At 42.2% G+C, this 21,059-nt stretch overlaps 1 protein-coding gene across 1 annotated transcript in view; it reads right to left on the bottom strand.

Annotated features, from left to right (window-relative positions):
* Window positions 1–4,362: 4,362 nt before the first annotated feature.
* atxn3 (ataxin 3) overlaps window positions 4,363–21,059 on the bottom strand; it is a gene marked incomplete at its 5' end in the record, with an annotated part of 31,746 nt that continues 15,049 nt past the window's right edge. Inside the window, 3 exons of the mRNA XM_080854332.1 lie at window positions 4,363–5,532; window positions 5,934–5,992; window positions 14,196–14,379. Of these exons, the coding sequence (XP_080710458.1) occupies window positions 5,516–5,532; window positions 5,934–5,992; window positions 14,196–14,379 (260 nt within the window). The 3' untranslated portion in view covers window positions 4,363–5,515. The remainder of the gene's footprint in view (window positions 5,533–5,933; window positions 5,993–14,195; window positions 14,380–21,059) is intronic.

Genomic DNA, 21,059 nt, shown 5'->3' with positions numbered 1-21,059 from the left:
TAGTTTTCCTGTGGCAGTATGCTTCTGGCTGCAACCATGGTCTCTCACTCATTACATCACTTTGAGATGACAGCCCTGGCTCTGCTGGAAATGCCGCCCTACACACTCTGGCTATGTGGCCTGCTTTATTGCAACGCATACAGATCGGTTTACCATCTGCCTGATACCTATAGTGTCTAGGGCGAGGAGCTGATGGCTGGAGAGTGGCACTAGAGGAGTCACGTGATGGCCCTAATTGGCTCAAAATAGCTGGACCTGCTGCTTACAAAAGCATTCCTTAAGCTCAACAAGTTCCAAACTAGCTCCGACTGTAACAGCACTTGTGTCGGCACCTTGTGAGTTACAGGAATAGGCACGGGCACGAGATGGTTGTGTACGCCTACTAAGCCAATCCATAGCGCCACTACGTACATCTCGAAAAGTTAACCTAGGGTTGGTGGAGATTTTGTCTAACAAGTCACCTTGAAGCTTGTCATCTCGGAGACCTTCAACAAACTGGTCGCGCAAAATGCAATCGGCCGATTCAAGGTTGTCATCCCTATCCTTGATCTGCTCCATGGGCTCCATCAAAACATGGGAATATTCCCTAACTGATTCACTTTTGTAGTTTTCGACGGTGATACAACTGGCGGTACAAGGTATTCATGGACTTAGAGCAACTAAACATTTTCTTTAAGACATCAAAAATTCGTTCTGGGTTGTTTCTAATAGTATCTGGACTACATTTTATTTCCCTCTTGGCCTCCCCATCCAACAAGTCATACAAAAACAAGGCCTGTTCTAATAAAGGGCGGGCTGTCAATGACCTACGTGCCTCCTCAATCCAATCCTGTACTGAAATATTGTCTGCTGAGATCTTTCCAGAAAATGTTGGACATTTTCTCTCCCGTGGCAAACACACCAAGCGTTCATGAGGTGTTGGCCTTTCTGCAACACCATCAGGTGAAGAATGGGCTGACTCCTCTGTAGCTTGGGTATCCCGCAGTCGCTGATTATCAGCTTGTAGCTGTTTTACCAACTCAGCCAAAGACCTAACCTGCTCCTCCAGGCTTTACACAGATGTCATACTGAAGGAGAGCTTGATACGCTTGAGTTCGATGGTACACCCTCCTTTACTGCAACCACTGTTTTTTCCCACCTAACAATAGCCTTAGAACTAACCATCTTCCAAAAGAAAAACAAACCTTGAAATCAGTCTACTAAAACACAGTCTCCAACCCGAGCTCGCAGCGCCAAAATGTGTTCAGGTTCTTAATTCCAAAGGAATAAATGAGTGAAGGAGACTGTGTACCACAATAAATATATCTTTAATAAGTTCCTGAGTGAGTAAAATGGTAGATCTACACAAGGCAGAAGGTGTAAATGAGACTAGACAAATGCTTATAATTGATAATAACTGTAGGCTCTTAACTGATACTGCAAATCATAAAAGAAAATACATTTAAGGGCGAGAGTTAGAATAGGTCAGCCGCGGCTAAAGCCCACCCTAGAGGTCAGACTTACTTAAGGGTTTGTACCAAGTAGCCAACCTTGATACTACACCACTACACACCACACAAACGGCAAGTCACAATGGCTATCCACTACACCACAAACCACACACTTCACACTCGGCCCCTAGTAGCGGGCGTTGCACAGCAAATATAAGTTGTAAGGGAAGATAAGAACTCCCCTCTATGATAGCCCCTAGATACGGCTGACCCAAAGAATAAAAGGAAAGAAAATCAAACTCACCAAGACACAAACAAATAAATGGAAGGTGGTTTTACAAACTCAATAGCCAACAACACTATGCAGCCTATCATAATGAGTTAGTTAGTGGCTTAATACGAATGCTTGTCTTATCATAAATGAACTATGGGAAAAACAGTGATTACAGTGTTCCTCGTAAAAATCCCTGCATGCTATGTTAAGACGCCACTCCGTGTTCCGAATGCGTCGTTGTGTGTAAGTGCTTGTCTGTTAGAGGCAACACTTCTCCAAAATCCTACTGGCGTTATAGTCCAACAAACAAGCAAATCCGTGTGCTTATTTTTCTCATTGCTCACCGCTAACAGAGACAAACCAAACCTGCTGCCTTTTCCCGTGTGAATCACATTTAAAACAAGTCGGAAGTGCGTGTCTGTGAGCTACTGTGTAACGTCACGTCACGTGAGCCAGGCACAATCAGGCGACTGTCTGTACTATGGCTAAGGGCAACGCCTTCCACCTGTCACAAGTGTATGGGATTAGAATGTCTTAGAGGAATTCATAAACTTGCTTAAAAACAAGCCTTTTCAAAAGAGCCTGTTTGAATCTGCAGACTACCAGACAGGCCATTTGCTTCCAGTACGCAAATACAAATGATCACCAATCCCCTAACATGAAGACAGTTATGAGAAGAAACTGCAACTCATGGGAATCTATCTATAGTGATCCACTGCCTCTCATTGGTGTCTCAGGGAGACCATACTAGCCTGACTCCACCCTTCTATTGCTCCCGGCTCAGTTATTCATTCATTTCTTCAGGTCATATGGCAGCATAATGCTGGCTCAGTGTGTAGAAAACAACCTGAATGTTAAAATCATTGGCAGTAAATAATGTTTCTCTTACATCAAGTAAATCTCACATGATGGAAGCTTACTACTATATCTAGGAGAGAGCTGTGACCTCTTTCCAAAAAACACGTTTTGTCATGTTCAAGTGTCATAATTCTGCTCTGACTGGTTATAGGCTGGTCATATAATTTAAAACACAATGTACGTGGTGTCATAATTCTGCTCCTGCTGGTTTTATCATTTTAAATGAATCTGAGGTCTACGCCCACTAGGATGCCATGGCTGGAGAAAATCCCTAATGGAACATGACCAGACCAATTCACGTTGTTGTCTAAGAAAAAACTGCAGTGTGTTCTGACTTGTGCCCTCAGGCCAACTGGTAGATCAGAGAGATGATCTGGTTGGTCAGACAGCCTGAGCTTCACCTCAGACACCACCAGATAGCACACCACACTTCCTATTGATGTTACATTGAAATTATACAGCAGTAAGCAGTCATGTACAAGAAACAATTTGATGGGTCCCTGATCTCTCTATGCCCTCCACCCCCCCACCCTTATGGATTTCGCCATACATTTGTTTAGCTATTGTAGTCATTAACTTTTGTAGTTAGGCATTCCTGTGAGGGCTACACCTGGAGCTATAGTTTGAATAATATCCTTTTTTGTTTTAACTAATAATATTACCTCTAAGCATTCTGGTTTCATTGTAGAGCAGGGGTCTTCAACGTTTTTCAGGCCAGGGACCCCCAAACTGATGGCGAGATGAGCAGGGACCCCCTACTATATAAATTGCATAACATTTTGTTTATAATATACTGGGCCTAGTGCCAAATAAACATAGCTACCCTGTTATTGTGTCGATGGCACACATCCTCCCACATTAGTGAGATGTTTCTTCTTTTCAATAACTCCTGACTGACACGATCCAACGGATGACGGAGGAGGAGTCTGGTGCATGGAGTTGTGTTGACAACATAGATGTTATAGTGAGATTGACAGGTCAACAAACCAATCACACCGCTAGCAAGTTGTTAAGATTGTAGGTAGTAGCATGCTTACATTAGCTAGGAGGCTCACACACCTCGCAAATCCTCACTTATTTTTCAGTTACAATTTACGTTTTTTGACCTTGTACAGTGTCTATTTCTCTTTATTTTGTTATTTTTTTTTAAATCTAAGCAAAAAAATGTCAAACTAACAATTTATAGGTACAAACAAGACCAGCTATGGAGCTTGGTCCGCCATCTTTTATCTTTGATTTTCGCGCTCTTTAGACTTGGGCAGAAACGCGATCTGATTGGCTAGTGCCTGTGCATGAAAGGTGCTGTGAGTGAACCGGTGCCCAGCTTGAGAGAGCTCCTGTGGGTAGCTGAATGTGTCGATTGGACTGAAAGATAACGTCTTCTTGATCAATTTATACGTTCGCTACAATATGTTGGATTTATGTTAATGTAAATGTAAAGGGAATAAATACAATTCTGATAAGGAAGACATTTAAATTTGCGGAAAAAAAAATGTTGAATTTTTTTTTTTTAGAAATATTCAAAAAATGATCTTATCAACCAAAGATTTCGTGACCCCCCTGCAGTACCTCCGCGGACCCCCTGGGGGTCGCGGACCCCCTGTTGAAGACCCCTGTTGTAGAGGGTATTCTGTGTCCAGTCTTGAGCTAATGCATTGTGATTTACCTGTGTCACGGTTACAAAGATGACGTGTTAAACATTGTTGTAATTTTGTACAATTCATTTCTATTATAACCAAACCTGTAAAACCCCATTTTCCTCCTTCATTGTGTGGTGCAAATATTAAATGAACACTTCACTTGGGTAAAAATATTTTAATTAGCAGAAACGGTAATGAACATCAAGTTAATAGAAATGACAGCAACTACCACAAAATAATAAAAGTCATGAGAAACATATGTTTTTATGTCCTAAAGAACAACAACATTTTCTAAATTGTAATACTCCAAAAAAGTATTAACGGCCAAGTGTTGCATTTCATCAAGCAACAATATCAAGTACACGCAACTTTTTTATCCTTGTGCCAACTTGATACCTTTTCTGTATGAACATCAAGTTCATCCTTGCTTGGTTAAAGAAAAGGCTTCCATGCAAGCTTCACCCAAGATGGAGAGTGCTACTTTAACCCACCATTTAGCGCCGCACTCCACGCTCATTCCGCAACAAAGCTGTGGTTGCAACACTTCTTTTTGGAAAAAATATTTTTATGGTAAACCTTAACAGACCCCACATGTATTGTTGCAAAGCTGTTTTAAACCTAGCTTGTTAGAAAACATCAAATCATCAAAGTTGATCTAACAATCAATAGTAACCCCTCATTGGTCAAAATGTATCTAAGAATCAATGGCAACCCACCATTGGGAGGTTAGCAGTGATCTGAAAGAGTGAGCATACAGGAGAGAAAGGAAGATGGGTGCTTTTCATTTCTACTTCACACAGTCTCCTCCTCAGGGTCCCACAGCTCCTCACATCTCCTCATGACTTCCCCCAGCGCCCCTAAAGGTAAATGTTGAGGAAGGCCTCCTTCTATGCTCCCAAAATGAAATGACAGAAGACAGACAGATTCAAAAGAAAGGAGGCAAGGACTGTAAAAAAAAATGCAAAAATTGTAATTGGGACAGCTTAGTGGTATGGGTTAGAGACAATGGTAAACTCCCTGTCGTGTCACGCTGGTCTCACTCTACAGTCACAACTGATTTAACTGAGACTTGAGAGATCTCCCCCCATCTGGTGTGTCCATTCAAGCTCTGTTGTCCACTGCAGTCTTAGAATATTCAGCTGAACTCTTCCCCCACTGTGTAGAAGTCTGTCTATTATCCTTTCTTGCGGAGGCAGCTCCACTTTGCAGACGTCAGGTAAAGTAGGTGGTGTAGTCATCAACCTCAGGCGTCAGCCATGGCCACAGCCTTTCACATCACTCCATGACTGCATCTGGTCTCACAGTCCTGTGCGCTACTGCCCATCTGAGCCTGGGAGGGTGGAGAGAACACACATGATACATGATAAGAACATACCTCATAGAAGTCCTGCCATTTTGGACACTTGTGAAAATTACCCAGACAAAGTTTCAGCAGATTCATTTAACAGTTTAACTACAGCAATCGAGCACAGAATCAGGTTTACCTATTCCAGTACGCAAGTCTTAATCGATCTCTGAACTGGGCAAAAATAAAGCCTACTCGGTGGCAATACACTTTGAAAATGTATTTTGTGGCTCACAAATTCAGTTTATAGCTATGTCGCAGAAATTGACTTGCACCTATCCCTTTAAGTTCACCTTGATGATGACAGATAGAACAGTGGTGCACCTGTCCCTTTAAGTTCACCTTGATGATGACAGATCAAACAGTGGTGCTGTGTGTAAAAGTACCTGTGGGTTTGCTGTCCTGTTGCTGAGTAGTGGCAACTGGCGTGTTGACCTGAGACTGTCTGTGGGAGCAGAAGAAGTATTAGGCAGTGGCTACTGCTGGGCAAAATGACAGTGCTGCACTTTGACCATCACTGGCAAAATGACATGATTTTCTGTATGGTTTTGACCATCAAATTTGGATTCTGGTAAGAGGTCAACTCTTGCCTTGGAAACCTGATACCAATTTTCCCACCACATTATCATACTAATGGGCCTCATTCTCGAACGCAGTTGAGAAGAATTTAAGAAGAACTTTCTTCTGAACTCCACTTCCGTGGATTTAGGAAAACATTTGCCATTCTCGATAGTTTTCTCATCTGGGATTTCTTCTGAACTTCGGAAGACTTTCAGAACGCGAAATAGCAGTCTTCTCAAATGCGATTCCTCAAATAACCACAAGATGGTCCACTATATTAAAAGGGTTAATGGTTGAATTTGTGAGAACCCGTTGGTGATTACGTTCACTTCAACTCTACAGACAAAAAAAAATGGTGGACGGCAGTGAGTGAGACGTGTGGGTCCGACTCTCTTGGGGAGAAAGAATGATTTTATACCCCTAATCAACTCGTTGCTAAGTACAAATACACTCTCTTCATGTGTCGAAGTTGATTTATAACGCTATCTGCCGTTTGGGACTTCTAGGCAAAGCCTGCGCGAGTTAACTCAAACAAACAAACATACAATTCCAAACTCCTGTGTATGTCTCCTAAGACCCGCGCCACACCAGAGATGGAGACAATTCAGGCAACACTGGACACGCTGGTGACATCGAATGCCAATCTTACCAGTAAATTGGACAAACTAGACGCTCTTTCCAGGAAGATGGACAAACTAGACGCTCTTTCCAGGAAGATGGACAAACTAAACACTTCTGTTAATTCTATCGGTGCGCAGCTGGATTCAACCGAGGCCAACTTGCTTTTGCAAACCAACCAGGTGGCAGCCCAAGAGTTGGTCATTAAAGCCCTGGATCATAAACTTGAAGAAGCGTTGAAAGCAATTGACAACCTTGAAAATCGATCCAGGCGAAGGAATCTCCGATTGCTGCACCTGCCGGAGAAGAGCGAGGCAGGCTTCAGCATGGAGGCCTACCTGGCTAAGACCCTCTCCGCTCTCCTATCCATTCCACTGAAAGAGCATGACATCGAAATCGCCCATAGGCTAGGTCCATTGGTCGAGAAATCCAGGCCCCGCACGGTGATCTTCAAGCTTCACCATCAACAAAAGTTCTTCATTATGGAGGCAGCAAAATCCACCCTGTTAGAGCTCAAGGCCCTTCCCGGTGTGACGCTACGGATTACTGAGGATATGTCGGTGCGTCGGAGGAAACTTCAGGACCAATACTGGCCGCTGCGTGAGCAGTTCCATGGCTAAAATGTAAAGACCAGAGTCTGGGACCCAGGCACCCTCCTTGTCTGGATTGGCGATGAACAGTTGAAGTTCGGGAGCTTAGAGGCGGCCACGACTGCTCTGAAAGATAAATTCACCGACCTGAAATAGACTAGAGCCAGCGCTATTACCGGTGCTTTGGGGGTAAGTTGCGAGTAGTACTGCTCCCCCATTATATTTTGGTTTTTCTGTCCAGCCTATTTCTATTTTCGCCCTTATTCACTTCGTGGACTGGCCATTTGGGACTTAAGAGTATTCTAATTGTTTATTGCTGTACAAGTCTGTACATAAAAATATTGCTCAATAAACCAATGTCGATTGCACAGCCTTGTGGAAGTGAGTTGCATGCCTGACGTTTTTTGTTGTTGTTGTTGTTGTTGTTTTGCCTCCTTTTTTGGTTTGTTTGTTTTGTCCTGGCTTTGTTTCATTGGAGGCTATAGGCCTGTATACAGTTATATGGTTTTCTGTATATTGACTAACAGGCCATATTGACTGCGGAAAGTTAGAGTCCAATGTCATTATTTGTTTATTTATTTATTTTCATTAATTCTTTCTCCCCCTTGGAGTTTTCCTATAGGGACCCGCCTTCTAGTGTAAGGTGGGTTGGTTATGATAGGCTTACATGGTTGCATCTGGCAATATCCATGTATTGGTACTGTTTTGTCTAGTCTTGTTGGAGTGTGTGTGGGGGGGATTGGGGTGGGGGGATTAACTTGCTGCTTTGTTCCGGGGGTGTGTGTGTGTGTGTTTTGGCTGTGTATGTGTGTGGCCGGGTTGGGTGTGTGTGTGTGTGTGTGTGTGTGTGTGGGGGGGGGGGGGTTGTTATGTGTGTGCGCGCGTGTTTGGCTGCGTTTGTGTGTGTGTGTGGGTGTGTGTGTGGGGGGGGGGATACAGGTCTTGCTCTGCCTGCTCTTTTTTCTGTTATTAACAGCTCATACCTCATCTTATGTACCACCACCTGAATTACTAAATTAACCATGATTTCTTTTAACGCACATGGCCTTAATTTGCCCCATAAACGCACAAGTTTTCGGGATGTACTAAGAAGAGAGGGAGTGGACATTGCCTTGATCAGCGAATCCCACGTGCTTCAGAAAGATGTCCATAAGCTGCAGAATAAACATTACTTTGTAAAGGCAAATGCTTCAGCCCTCAATAAAGCAAAAGGCGTAGTAATTGTGGTCCGCCGTAACTTTCAGGTCACCAATTTAGGTGTTGGGTGCGACTCAGATGGTAGGATCTCTTTTATGAAAACCATCATAGAAAACAAGAACATTGCATTTTTATCTATTTATGCGCCTAACAGCTTTGATCCCGATTTCTATGTACGACTGTCCAATATCATGCATGACCTGTCTGATTTCTGATTATTTATTGGGGCAGACTTTAATGCGGTTTGGGACCACTCTGTGGACAGGACGGCTGTAGTAGAGGGCAGTGATCAGAGATCAGCGTCGGTTGCATTGAGGAAATGGGCTCAGGAATTTTCAGTAATAGATATATGGCGCGTTACCACCATCACAATAAACAAGACTTCTCGTTTTTTTCGCAAGACATCATTCATTTTCCAGAATAGACTTAATTTTTGTATCCAAGGATCTCCTCGAAAAGGTAAGCACGGACATGCTCCCCCTGGCCTTCTCAGATCACAAGGCTGTCATCTGTAGGGCTAACCTTTCCGTATCTCGTGACCGCGCCCCACGCTGGCGCTTCAATACCTCTTTGCTGCGCAATGAGAGCTTTTTGGTGAAACTTGAATCTGGCCTAGCAGAATTCATATCTTTTAACGTGCATTCAGTAGAGGACACTTGTATCCTATGGGATTCTGTAAAAGGCTTTATTAGAAGTAACTGCATATCGTTTTCCTCTAATTTAAACAAAACGCGTCAACGCAGGATTCTTGAGCTGTAGGGCGATCTCGGACAACTTGAATGTGCTATGCACAACAACGTAACTCCTGACTCCATCATCCAACGTAATAAAATAAAAAAGGAGCTGAATTCCCTATCTCGACAGCACGCTGAATTCCTTATCCATCGTACGCGCCAGCACCATTACTTTGAGGGGGCCCGCCCCAGCCAGTCACTTGCCTTAAGCCTTCCTGCCAGTGAAAACTTCGCGCACATACCCGCCTTTAAAACACCAGCTGGCGCTCTAGTAACGGACCCCAAATTAATCTGGCATTCCGCTCCTTTTATTCCAACTTGTATAGTTCTGAAGTTCCTCATGACTCTTTTAAATTTGACTTATTTTTCAAGAATTTAAATTAAAATTAATGCCCCATGAGGCTACGTCTCTGGACAAACCATTCACCCTACTCGAATTGGAGAGGGCTTTACGCAGTCTTAACAAAGGCAAATCGGCGGTTTTGACGGAATTCCTCCTTAAATATATTAACAGTGTTGGTCTCAACTTGGCCCTCTGTTGCTGAACATGATCAATCATGCCATTTCAAGTGGTTCCTTTTCAAGGGATGTTAACACCGCTACAATCACCTTACTCCATAAAAAAGGAAAAGACCCAAATGAATGTGCAAATTATCGTCCTTTATTATCGCTCTTAAATGCGGACGTTAAACTGCTTGCTAAAGTGCTTGCACTAAGGCTTGAGCCCCTTATGAATAAGCTCATTCACCCTGACCAAACTGGCTTTGTAAAATCTCGCTTATCCTCTGGTAATGTTTGCAGACTTTTGCACATTGTCGAAGCTTCAGCTGAGGTCCAAACTACCTGTGCTGTATTATCTCTGGACGCAGAAAAAGCTTTTGATCGCCTTGAATGGCACTACTTATGGGCTGTCCTTCAGCATATGGGATTTGGCATCCATTTCATCAACATGATTAAAACGCTCTACGCCTCCCCTTCAGCCATGGTAATGACTGGCAATATCTGTTCTTCGTTTTTTCCAGTGGTTTCTCCACTTTTATTCATTTTATCTTTGGAACCTCTGGCCCAGACGGTGCGTCAGTCAACCCATACTCCTGTTACGGTCCATGGAACATATCATTTCATCTCCCTTTATTGTGATGATATTTTGCTTTATCTTGGGGATGCAATTAAATCTACCCCACATATTTTGTCTATATTTGATAAATTCGGGAGTATCTCTGGCTACAAAATAAACTGGTCTAAGTCGGCTCTCCTTCCTCTAAACGACACAATGAGGGATGCTTCCTTACCAAACATTATTTCTAGGTCTATCGATTTTTCCTTCTTTACAAACTACAGTCTCGGTTAATTATAACTCGACTCTCAGGCAGGTGGAATCCGATTTGGAGCGTTGGTCGTCCATTCCTAATTCATTTCGAGCAAGATTTTCTATCGTAAAGATGAACATCCTGCCGCGAGTCAACTTCTGTAGTTCAATGCTTCCCTTAGCTCCCCCAGCTGGTCATTGGGAGAAACTGCATACATTTGTTTCCAGGTATGTCTGGAAAGGGAAACGCCCAGGGATTAAAATGTCCATCTTGCAGAGGCACAAACTCTCTGGTCGCCTTGGACTTCCAAATGTCCAGTTTTATTTTTGGTCCTCAACCGACCATTTTAAATACCAAGATCTATCGATTTTTCCTTCTTTACAAACTACAGTCTCGGTTAATTATAACTCGACTCTCAGGCAGGTGGAATCCGATTTGGAGCGTTGGTCGTCCATTCCTAATTCATTTCGAGCAAGAGTTTCTATCGTAAAGATGAACATCTTACCGCGAGTCAACTTCTGTAGTTCAATGCTTCCCTTAGCTCCCCCAGCTGGTCATTGGGAGAAACTGCATACATTTGTTTCCAGGTATGTCTGGAAAGGGAAACGCCCAGGGATTAAAATGTCCATCTTGCAGAGGCACAAACTCTCTGGTGGCCTTGGACTTCCAAATGTCCAGTTTTATTTTTGGTCCTCAACCCTTTGTCCTCTTCATACCTGGTTAGATCCAGAGGCTCAAGTAGCCTGGCGTTCATTAGAGGAACATCTAGTAAAACCACATAGGCTTCAGGATGTTATTTACTCAAACATCCCTCTCAAAATGTGTAAATCCAAATTCGGCTCTTTAATCTCACATCTTGTTGCCATATGGAGAACTGTGGAATCACACTCCAGCACTCACTTAAAATTCCATCCTCACCTTCCTTTATTTTATAATTTTGCCCTTTGCTTGGGTGGTCACCCGATGTCCTTCCCTCAGTGGAGGGATAATGGGATTAATACCCTTTCCGACATTATGTCAGATAATGCGCTCAGATCTTTTCAGGACTGGAAATCGCATTTCAACTTACCCGGCACATCTTTTTTTTTCTACCTGCAACTCCGCAGCGCCTTACGGGCATACGGAGTCCCCTGGGGTGAAAACATGGTGCCTCATCCAATTCATAAAATATGTGGTTGTTCATCTACCAAAGGCTTGGTCTCTGCTCTTTACAAATTTATGTCTAAACATGCAGAAAAACCTTTGCAAGTGGATAGTCGCTGGAGCCATGATCTCTCAATTGCACCTTCTACAATCAATTGGTCCATGGACCTATCTTTGCGTAATCCCAACCATCAGATGATTCACTACAATTTCATACACAAACTCTACTGCACTCCTCGTAAATGATTCTTGATGAAATTAAATCCATCTCCTAACTGCCAGCTATGCTCTTTAGGTACTACAGGAACCCTTTGTTCACATGGTCTGGGAGTGCCCTGGGGTGAGAGACTTTTGGAGTATGGTATCCAACAGGATGTCTATAGTACTTGGGCGTACCATCCCCTGCTCCCTAATTATCTTATTGCTGAGTGATATCACGGGTCTAGATCTTTCTCTGATGCACCAACGCTGGTTTCTGGTAGGCCTTACTGCTGCTAAAAAGCTTGTAGCACAGATATGGAAAGCTCCTCATGACCTGTCCTACCAACATTGGGTGAACACAGTCATAGATCTGGCTAAATTAGAGAGATCTGTGGCCAGCATGCATGGCACCCAAGCTAAAAATATTAACTTATGGTCCACCTTTATTAACAGAATGCTGGGAGGGTAGTCATGGCTTACTGTATCTACTCCTTACTCACTGCTTTTTTCATCCTTTTCCTTTTCTTTTTGTTTCTTTATTTATTTCATATGTTAGTATTAGGCCTATTTAACAAATTTGCTGAGCTTCTCAAATTATTGATTCCGTCTTTGTGGGAGGCAAGACCTGGGGGTGGGTGGGGGGTGAGTATGGTTGAGTATTATATGTGTTATGTTGTCTTACTTGTGTATATGTGTTACTGTTTCTTGTATGAATTATAAAATACAATAAAGAATTGATCACAAAAAAAACTCTACAGACATCCTCGGATTAAAATAATTATAATAATAATAATAATAATAATAATAATAAATATGAGAATATTTGTATAATTAACAATAACGTTTCATATTTATAGTCATGATTCTACAAGGCATCGTGATGCCATTAAATAAATAAAAGGACTGCACCAGGATGCTAATCCAGACTATTCTCATTTGTATACCCACATTGGTTGAATTAACTGCCTAGCTAGCACTACCAGAGCAGGCGCGTCCCTCTCTACCTTTAAGAAGCTTTTGAAGACTCAACTCTTCAGAGAGCACCTCCCTTCCTAACTGACACTTCGACTAATGCTTGACTCGCACTTACAGCAGTTGCATTCCTGCACTTCTTTTTTATTTTCTACCTAGTTTTTCTATTTCTTATGTAAAGTAGTATTTACTGTTACACTAGGTCTATATTGCTCGTAGGTTGACTGTTCTTTCCCTTGTACGTCGCTTTGGACAGAGGCGTCTGCTAAATGACTAAATGTGAATGTAAATGTACACGAACACTGCAAATGTAAGTGAATAAATAAATAAGCACTAAACTTAATAGCGTTAAAATAACCATAGTGAAAACATCTACAGTACCTCCACGTCTGCACCGGTTAAGTTAGATCTGCGTTTTGTACTCGCTTTCCGCTTACACATAACTCGCCTTAGGGGCCGAACACACCAAACACGTTTTTAAAGACGCAGACGCTTCAAAAACGCCTTGGCAAAGTGCGGCGGCCAAAACAGCCTGGTGCGCCTACTAAGTGGTGTAACGTGCTCAACCGGGCGATGGCTATTAGTGTTAGCGTAATATTTAGATTTTTAATTATAAAGTTCCTCATAATCGAAATCAGCTAAGATTAAATTCTCGTCAATCTTTAACACCGCCATTGTTAATTGTATTTTGCCGCTACCAGCATCAACACAGAAGTAAGTTTCAAGTAGTAAAGCCCGCCTCTTGCTTGATCTGATTGGCTGCCTGGGCCGAGTGTTACATTGATGAGCAGACGCCTCCACGCCTTGCGCTGGAATGTTGAGAATAGTTCAACTTTTAAGCTCACCTAAAAAACGCTAGAAAGACGCAACGTGTGGCGGAGAAAAGGCGCACACGCAAGGCGTGCCGTACCATAGGAAACAAAGCATTTGCTAGCGTCCCGTTTTGCGTTCCCTGGCGGGGCTTGTATGTATGCAAAGAAGACTTCAGCTGGATATGGACGCATTTTCAAGTGTGCAGGAATGCAGCAGAGGGGTTTACCTTACGTTGTTTTTACGAAGTCCGTAAGCAACATTTCAAAAGAAATTTCAGAAAATGATCGAGAATGGGGCCCATTGTTTATAAGTTTACCTTTCATTCACACAAAATTCCAAGGCTATTCAGTATGTAGTTCTGTGCACACAAAAAAAACACACTAACCTTTTAGTCACACTAGAAAGTACCTGATCGATTTTGCACCACGAGGAGAAATCTGCTTTATTTTTAAGCTGGGGAGCCTGTGATATACATATAACATAACCCAGTGGTCTCTACCCATACATACCTGTCAAAGTAGGCCTGTCTCCTCCTGCGTAACTCCTCAGCACTGAGGTTGTTCTCCTGGGGAGCACCTATCGTCCCAGTAGTCAATGAGCTCCCTGATGTTACGGGGACACTGACATCTTTAGGGACACTGCCATCTTTGGGTACACCAGCTATGGAGGTGGGGGCTCTACTTAGAGCTGCACCTGCACAGAGGAACAGATGCCAAACACAAATAAGACATGAGACTGAGAGGAACAGTATGCATGAATTTACCTCTTTTTGACATGATATAATAGGCTACTAGTTTTAGCATTGTCTTCAAATTCACTAAGTTGGTAGGTACAGTGCCCTCCACAAATAATGGCACCCCTAGTGAACATGAGCTAAACAGGCTATAAAAAATATGTCTTTGTGTTAATCCTCTTGGTTTTTCACTCAAAATATTCACAAAAATCTTACCTTTTCATTGAAGTAAAATTATTGATAGAAAAAAACAAAACATGTGTGCCACAATTATTGGCACCCCTAGAAAAATCTTGAATTAAAATCTAGCTGAAGTATATTTCCAGTCATATTTTACATTTTTAAGTTCACCTGTTTGATAAGGAACTCTTATGAGGTGAACCATGACTTCCAGTTCCACTGGCGTAGAAATATGAGGTGACACAGGCCAAATTCCATAAGTCATTCATCACTATGGGAAAGACCCAAATAACACAGTGACGATGTGCGACGAAAAGTTGTTGAGCTGCACAAATCAAGAAATGGACACAAGAAAATCTCTAAACAGTTGAAAATACCCATATCCACCATCATGGAAATAATTAAGAAGTTTATAGCGACATGAGATGTTAAGAATCAGCCTGGAAGAGGACGTGTCTGTACATTGACCCCACGCACCGTGAGGGTGATGGTTCTCCTGGCAAAATAATCTCCACGGATCACAGCTGAAGAATTGTAGAGGTTAGTTGAGTCGTGGGGTCAGAAAGTCTCCAAAACTACCATCAGACGCCACCTACATCACCACAAGTTGTTTTGGAGGGTTGCCCGAAAAAAGCCTCTGCTGTCAATCAACAACAACTAAAGCGCCTACAGTTTGCCAAATGTAAGTCAGACTTTCAATGGGACTGAGTTATATGGTCAGATGAGACCAAAATAAAGCTTTTTGGCAACAAACATCAAAGCTGGGTTTGGCGTAGACAGAAAGATAGCCATATAGAAAAGCACCCCATACCCAATGTGAAGTATGGTGGCGGATCTTTGATGTTGTGGGGCTGTTTTTCTTCCAAAGGCCCTGGACATCTTGTTAGGATACATGGTATCATGGACTCCATCAAATACCAGCATATATTAAATGAAGACCTAACAGCCCCCTCCAGTAAGCCTTAAAATGGGCCGTGGTTGGACCTTCCAGCAGGACAATGATCCTAGGCACACCTCAAAATCAACACAAAAATGGTTCTCAGACCAGAGAATAAAGGTTTTACCATGGCCATCACAGTTCCCTGACCTAAACCCCATAGAAAATCTGTGGGATGAGCTGTAGCCAAGTCTACAAACGTTGACCTCAGATTCTGAAGGATCTGAAGATATACTGCATGTAGTAATGGTCTCAGATCCCGTGCCATGTGTTCACTAACCTCATCACGCATTATAGGAAAAGACTCAAGCTATTATCTTGGCAAATGGAGGCTGCACAAAAAATTACATTAAAAAGGCACCCAGTGCAACTTTCGAGGCTTAAAAATAAACATTCAATTTCTAGTCTTTTTTACACGTAGTAAGTTTCAATAACTCCATACCATTACATACCGACATTCAAGCAGCAAAGATGAGACGTCGTTGTGTGGTGAGAACTGATAGAAAATCGATAACAACAACAATCGCCGCCATTTTCTTTATTTTTTGTAACCTACAATAAATAAAGCAGGCTTCCAGTCAATGGAAAAATGGCTTCTCCCCACCGGCGATTGTTGTTGTTTACGATTTTCTATCAGTTCTCACCACACAACGACGTCTCATCTTTGCTCCTTGAATGTCGATATGTAATGGTATGGAGTTATTGAAACTTACTACGTGTAAAAAAGACTAGAAATTGAATGTTTATTTTCATTGAATGTTTACATAAAGTTGCACTGGGTGCCTTTAAGGGGTGCCAAGAATTGTGGCACACGTGTTTTGGGGGAAAATATTTATTTAATGTCAATGTTTTTTTTCTTTTAATAATTTTACTTCAATGAAAAGGTAAGATTTTTGTGTATATTTCGAGTGAAAGACTGAGAGGATAAAAAGCAAAGACATATTTTTTTCATAGCCTGTTTAGCTCATATTCACTAGGGGTGCCAATATTTGTGGAGGGCACTGTATATGGTCATCTTATTGCCTAGCAACTCGTTTTTGCTTTTCGCAGCAAATATCACAAAATGTATCACCAAGAAACACCAGTGAGAATTAGGGTTGAGTACAGAGAACCGGTACCAATATGGCACTGGTTCCATACAACCGGTACCTACCCGGACCGAAATGCAACGGAGATTTCGGTGCTTCCTTTCGGTGCCTTTTTTTGATTAATACAGAAACAAATCATGCAGCTTAATGAACAAAACTTCCGTAAAATTTTGTCTTATAAACAGGAATTATTTCAGGAGGCAACATCAAACACGGAGGCTAGGTCCAAAACAGTACAAAACTAGCGATAGCTAACGAGCAGTAACGTTAGTGGCGTAGATCTTTCTGAGTACAATCTGCATACTTTTTTGGGTTGCTAACATATTTTGTTGGGCACATATAAAACTGCTCCATCTCCCAATGTAAACTCCGTCTAATGACAGCGAAGAGCAGGCAGCCTTGCACAGAGCAAGCACAAACAGAGCTAGCCATCAATATAACAGAGAAAATGCCGAAAGGTAAACGATCAAAAGTGTGGCTGTATTTCGCACAAAAAGATTCAAACAACCCGACGTGCAGCCAATGCAACAACAAAATTGCGTGTAAAGGGGGGAGAGAAGTGGGTAGAGAAGGCAAGAGGCAAAGGCAGATCAGAACTCGCAGACTGAAGACTTAACGGAAATGCCAGCAGCCCTGAACCTAAACTCTTAAAGGGGCAGTACACATTCACGAAACCAGTGGGTTTAAATAAATGCAAACAAAATAATAATTGTTTTACTCTGAAGGCAAATATGCTCATATTTGTGTGTGAAGTGTGTACAGAGTGTGTTTTGTATTTATTTTTATTTATTTAAGTAAACTGTAAACAGTTGTTAAAAGTTCATATATTGTTCATAGTTTGAAGTTTAAAGGTTTGAAGCGGAGTGTTTTGTATTTATTTTTATTGATAGTATACCTTAAACCAGGCTTTTAGCTAGGATTTTTTTAGGGGGGGGTCCATTTTGTCATTTAACCCAACGCGGTGGAGCGCGCGCGCGCCGCAGGCGCAAGTATCGTAGGGGGGTCTGGGGGCATCCCCCCCCCGTCAAATTTTGTATTCCTAACTGTCTGAAACGCTATTTTACTGCATTTTGAGGTGCACATTTTGTGGAATTCAGGTAATATTTTTTGGTGTGTCTGTTGCAGTATTGTTGCTTAATTGTCACATATGATGTACATCAGTGTACCACACAAACTGAAAATCATACCAACACAGAAGAAATTCAAGCCAGAACTGCCATGTACATCTTGTATGTATACATGCAGGGGGCTACTGGTCAGTTGATAGTCACATAGTGTTAGACTTGGCTGACCCAAATAAGAAGTTTAAAAAAAATGTTTTACTTTTTATGAATATCTTAGTCCTAGAGTCTTCCTTGACTAGTGATTACATATTCAATTTAGTTAATCTTTCATATATTTTGTGCAAGACACTTAGCAGTTATAAGCTATGTTTTTATGTTTTTATATGCTACGTGTATTATATGCTAATATAGGGTGACCAGATTTGAGTTTGTGGAAAAGATGACACTTCGTCGGGGAACCTGCCCCCTCCTCCGCGACGGAGTTTTGACATATTATTGTCGTGCCTGGACAACATGAATGTACTGTTTTTACTTCATATGCATTTACTGTAGCTAATGCAATACCTTATTTCAACTGAAACACCTCATCGTGTTGCTTCACTATATTTAAATCATGTACTTACAGTTCATACATGTATAAATAGTGTTACAAATCACGGATGCGTAATATGGCTTTTTATTGCTCTACACGAAACGCAACACAATTTCAAAATGGCACGGGGTTTATGCCCTGTTACAAGTTATCTCGAACAGACTGTGTTCCGTCACACACCTGTGTAAATGCAGTCCCAACACAGAACAACGACATGCAATTAGTACAGTAAGGAACATTGTTGAGCTCTGTGCATTACAAACAGAAAGTATGCGCCCGCCGCACGGCATTATGGGGCGACTATGCCGGCACGTTGCAATAGGCTATGTATTTACTGAATTAAAATAATTTCAGCTTGTCCCATGTCCATGTGTTAACGTGCTGTTCTGAAGTCACGTTGGTAGGATTTGGGTATAAATTAGGTTAGGATTAGGTTTACCTGAACCAGCGGGAAAAAAAATTCAACCCGCGTCAACACTTCAAAAGTAGCCCGCGGGAAAACTGCGGACCTGGCAACACTGCTGTTAACGTTCACGCATTAGACGTGTCTGTTTAGTGCTACGTGAACTATCTGTTCATTTCAATCTGTTATTATTTTCTTTTGTGATAGAAATATTATTACCGGAAAAACAGGGGATGAAAAACTCAGGGCGTCTGTAGGGCGTCTGCCTTAAAGTAGTGCGTCCAATGTTTTATTATTTTAGAACAGTGCGTCCGAAAGACGCTCGGACGCATGCCTAGCTAAAAGCCTGCCTTTAACAGTTGATATATTGTTAAATTTGAAGAAAACTATTTGCCTTGGCAATAAATAATCCTTTAATGTCGTCAATCGTCGTTGTATGCTATTAAAAAAAAAAAAAGTATCGGTTCTGGCACCGTTTAGGCACCGGTATCGTTTTAAATGTATCGGTTAAGCACCGGTATCGAAAAAACCCAAACGATACCCATCCCTAGTGAGAATGCTAGCAAGCATTTATCAGTGCCAGCTGTGCCGTCTCGGAAATGCTAATAAGCCATCTCGGGAATGTACACTTACTGCATTTAAACCGTCAACATCAGGTGTTTCCGTGTGCAAATTAACTTTCTGTGTAATGATGACCGCACATTTTCCTTTCACCTTGCATGCTCAGCTGGATGGCTCTACGAGGACACTCAGTCACTCAGTCTCTCAGTCAGTCAGTCTCTCAGTCAGTCAGTCACTCAGTCAGTTACTCAGTTACTCACTCAGTCATTCACTCAGTCACTCAGTCATTCAGTCAGTCACCCAGTCATTCAGTCAGTCACTCAGTTACTCACTCAGGGCCTGATTTACTAACAGGATTGCACCCATTTCAGGCGTAAAATAGCGGTCGTAAACATAAAACGGTATTTACTAAGGACGCGCATTTGAGTAGAGGCGCATATTAACGCTTTGGGGGTGTGAACGTGGGAGGGCACGGAAACGTGGGTGGAACGTGGGCATAGAGCGCAATTTAATGGGAGGAGAGAAGGTAAGTGCACCTAATGATGTATTGCGTGGCATCGGATCATTTCAAACAGTTATAGCATCAGCAGTTGGTATATCTCAGCCAAATATTCACCCAGGTACTCGACGCATTGCTACGGCGCACTGGTCAATACATTTCGCCACTGCCATAGCTGAAATTAGAGACATCAAACAGGACTTTTTTTGAAATCGCAAACTTTCCAAACATAATGGACCCTTCCGCAAACTCCGCCCCCCTTAGCAACGGTTGCTATATCAGTCAAGCATTCACGTTTCCCAGGTTCTCAGCATTGGTATGAATGCGTGGCAACATGTTTTCAACCGTGTCAATTTCAGCTCTACCCAAAGAAATCACAAGCATTTTTTGGAAAAACGGCAAGATCTCAGATCGAAGCAGGCAAAAGGGTCTGCAATATGCTTATATAGGCTACAACCACGACATTACATGCCGTGTTTGTAGACAGACAAATGCTAAGGCTAAAAGGTTCATTCCAGCTTTGTTTATGTGTTCTATTATCTACACAGTCGCCGCTACGCAAACATGTAAGGTGGTAAAACTGAATCGTATTTTAAGCAAGGGTTTTCTCACGTTTTCGATGCAGTGGGCAGATTTTAGCGACATAGCTTCTTGGAACAAACGTAGGTGCTTCTGTTTACGTTGCTGACATTCAGCTGATGGGGGGGGGGTGTCGTCCACATTGTTTGATCCACAGCATGCATTTCTCTCTCTGGGTCTTGGGTTTCGGGAAGGGATAAAATGTTACCCCTCCCTCCAGCCTTTTTGGATATCGGCTGTCAGAATTACACACTCCATAAGCGCAACGTTTCATTTTCTCTTCTCGAGCAGACGTCTCTCTCATTGACTTCCATTCATCAAAATGTCTCGCTTGACTGAGGTCCCGAGCTTAGTAACCGTTGCTATGCTATGATTGATCAGTTACCGTTTTGGGGAGTGGTCGCGGAAGGGTCAATTGGAACCATTGATTGCACTCACGTCCATATATATATTGAAGTGAACCCATGTCCCTTGTAGAAATGATTAAACCCGCGATGTACACATCTTATTGTTATAATAGACAGTTTATGCATTAATGCCACCAATAGCATATTCTTTATAATCGTGTTCTTTTAAACATCTCGCTGTAGGTGATGGCGGGCAGAACAACAATATAACAGCGCACACATTGAATCAGGTTCAGTGATTGAGCGAACGTGAACCAATATATTTATCTCCTCTTCGCTGAACCTTCATTTTCTCTTCCTAATTAAAAAACCACGGAAAATGCGCAAAAA

Source organism: Sprattus sprattus (genome assembly GCF_963457725.1).
Source record: "Sprattus sprattus genome assembly, chromosome: 1".
Classification (NCBI taxonomy): Eukaryota; Metazoa; Chordata; class Actinopteri; order Clupeiformes; family Clupeidae; genus Sprattus; species Sprattus sprattus.
Note: the sequence above shows the minus strand (reverse complement) of the source record. Positions and strands in the feature narration are given on the sequence as shown.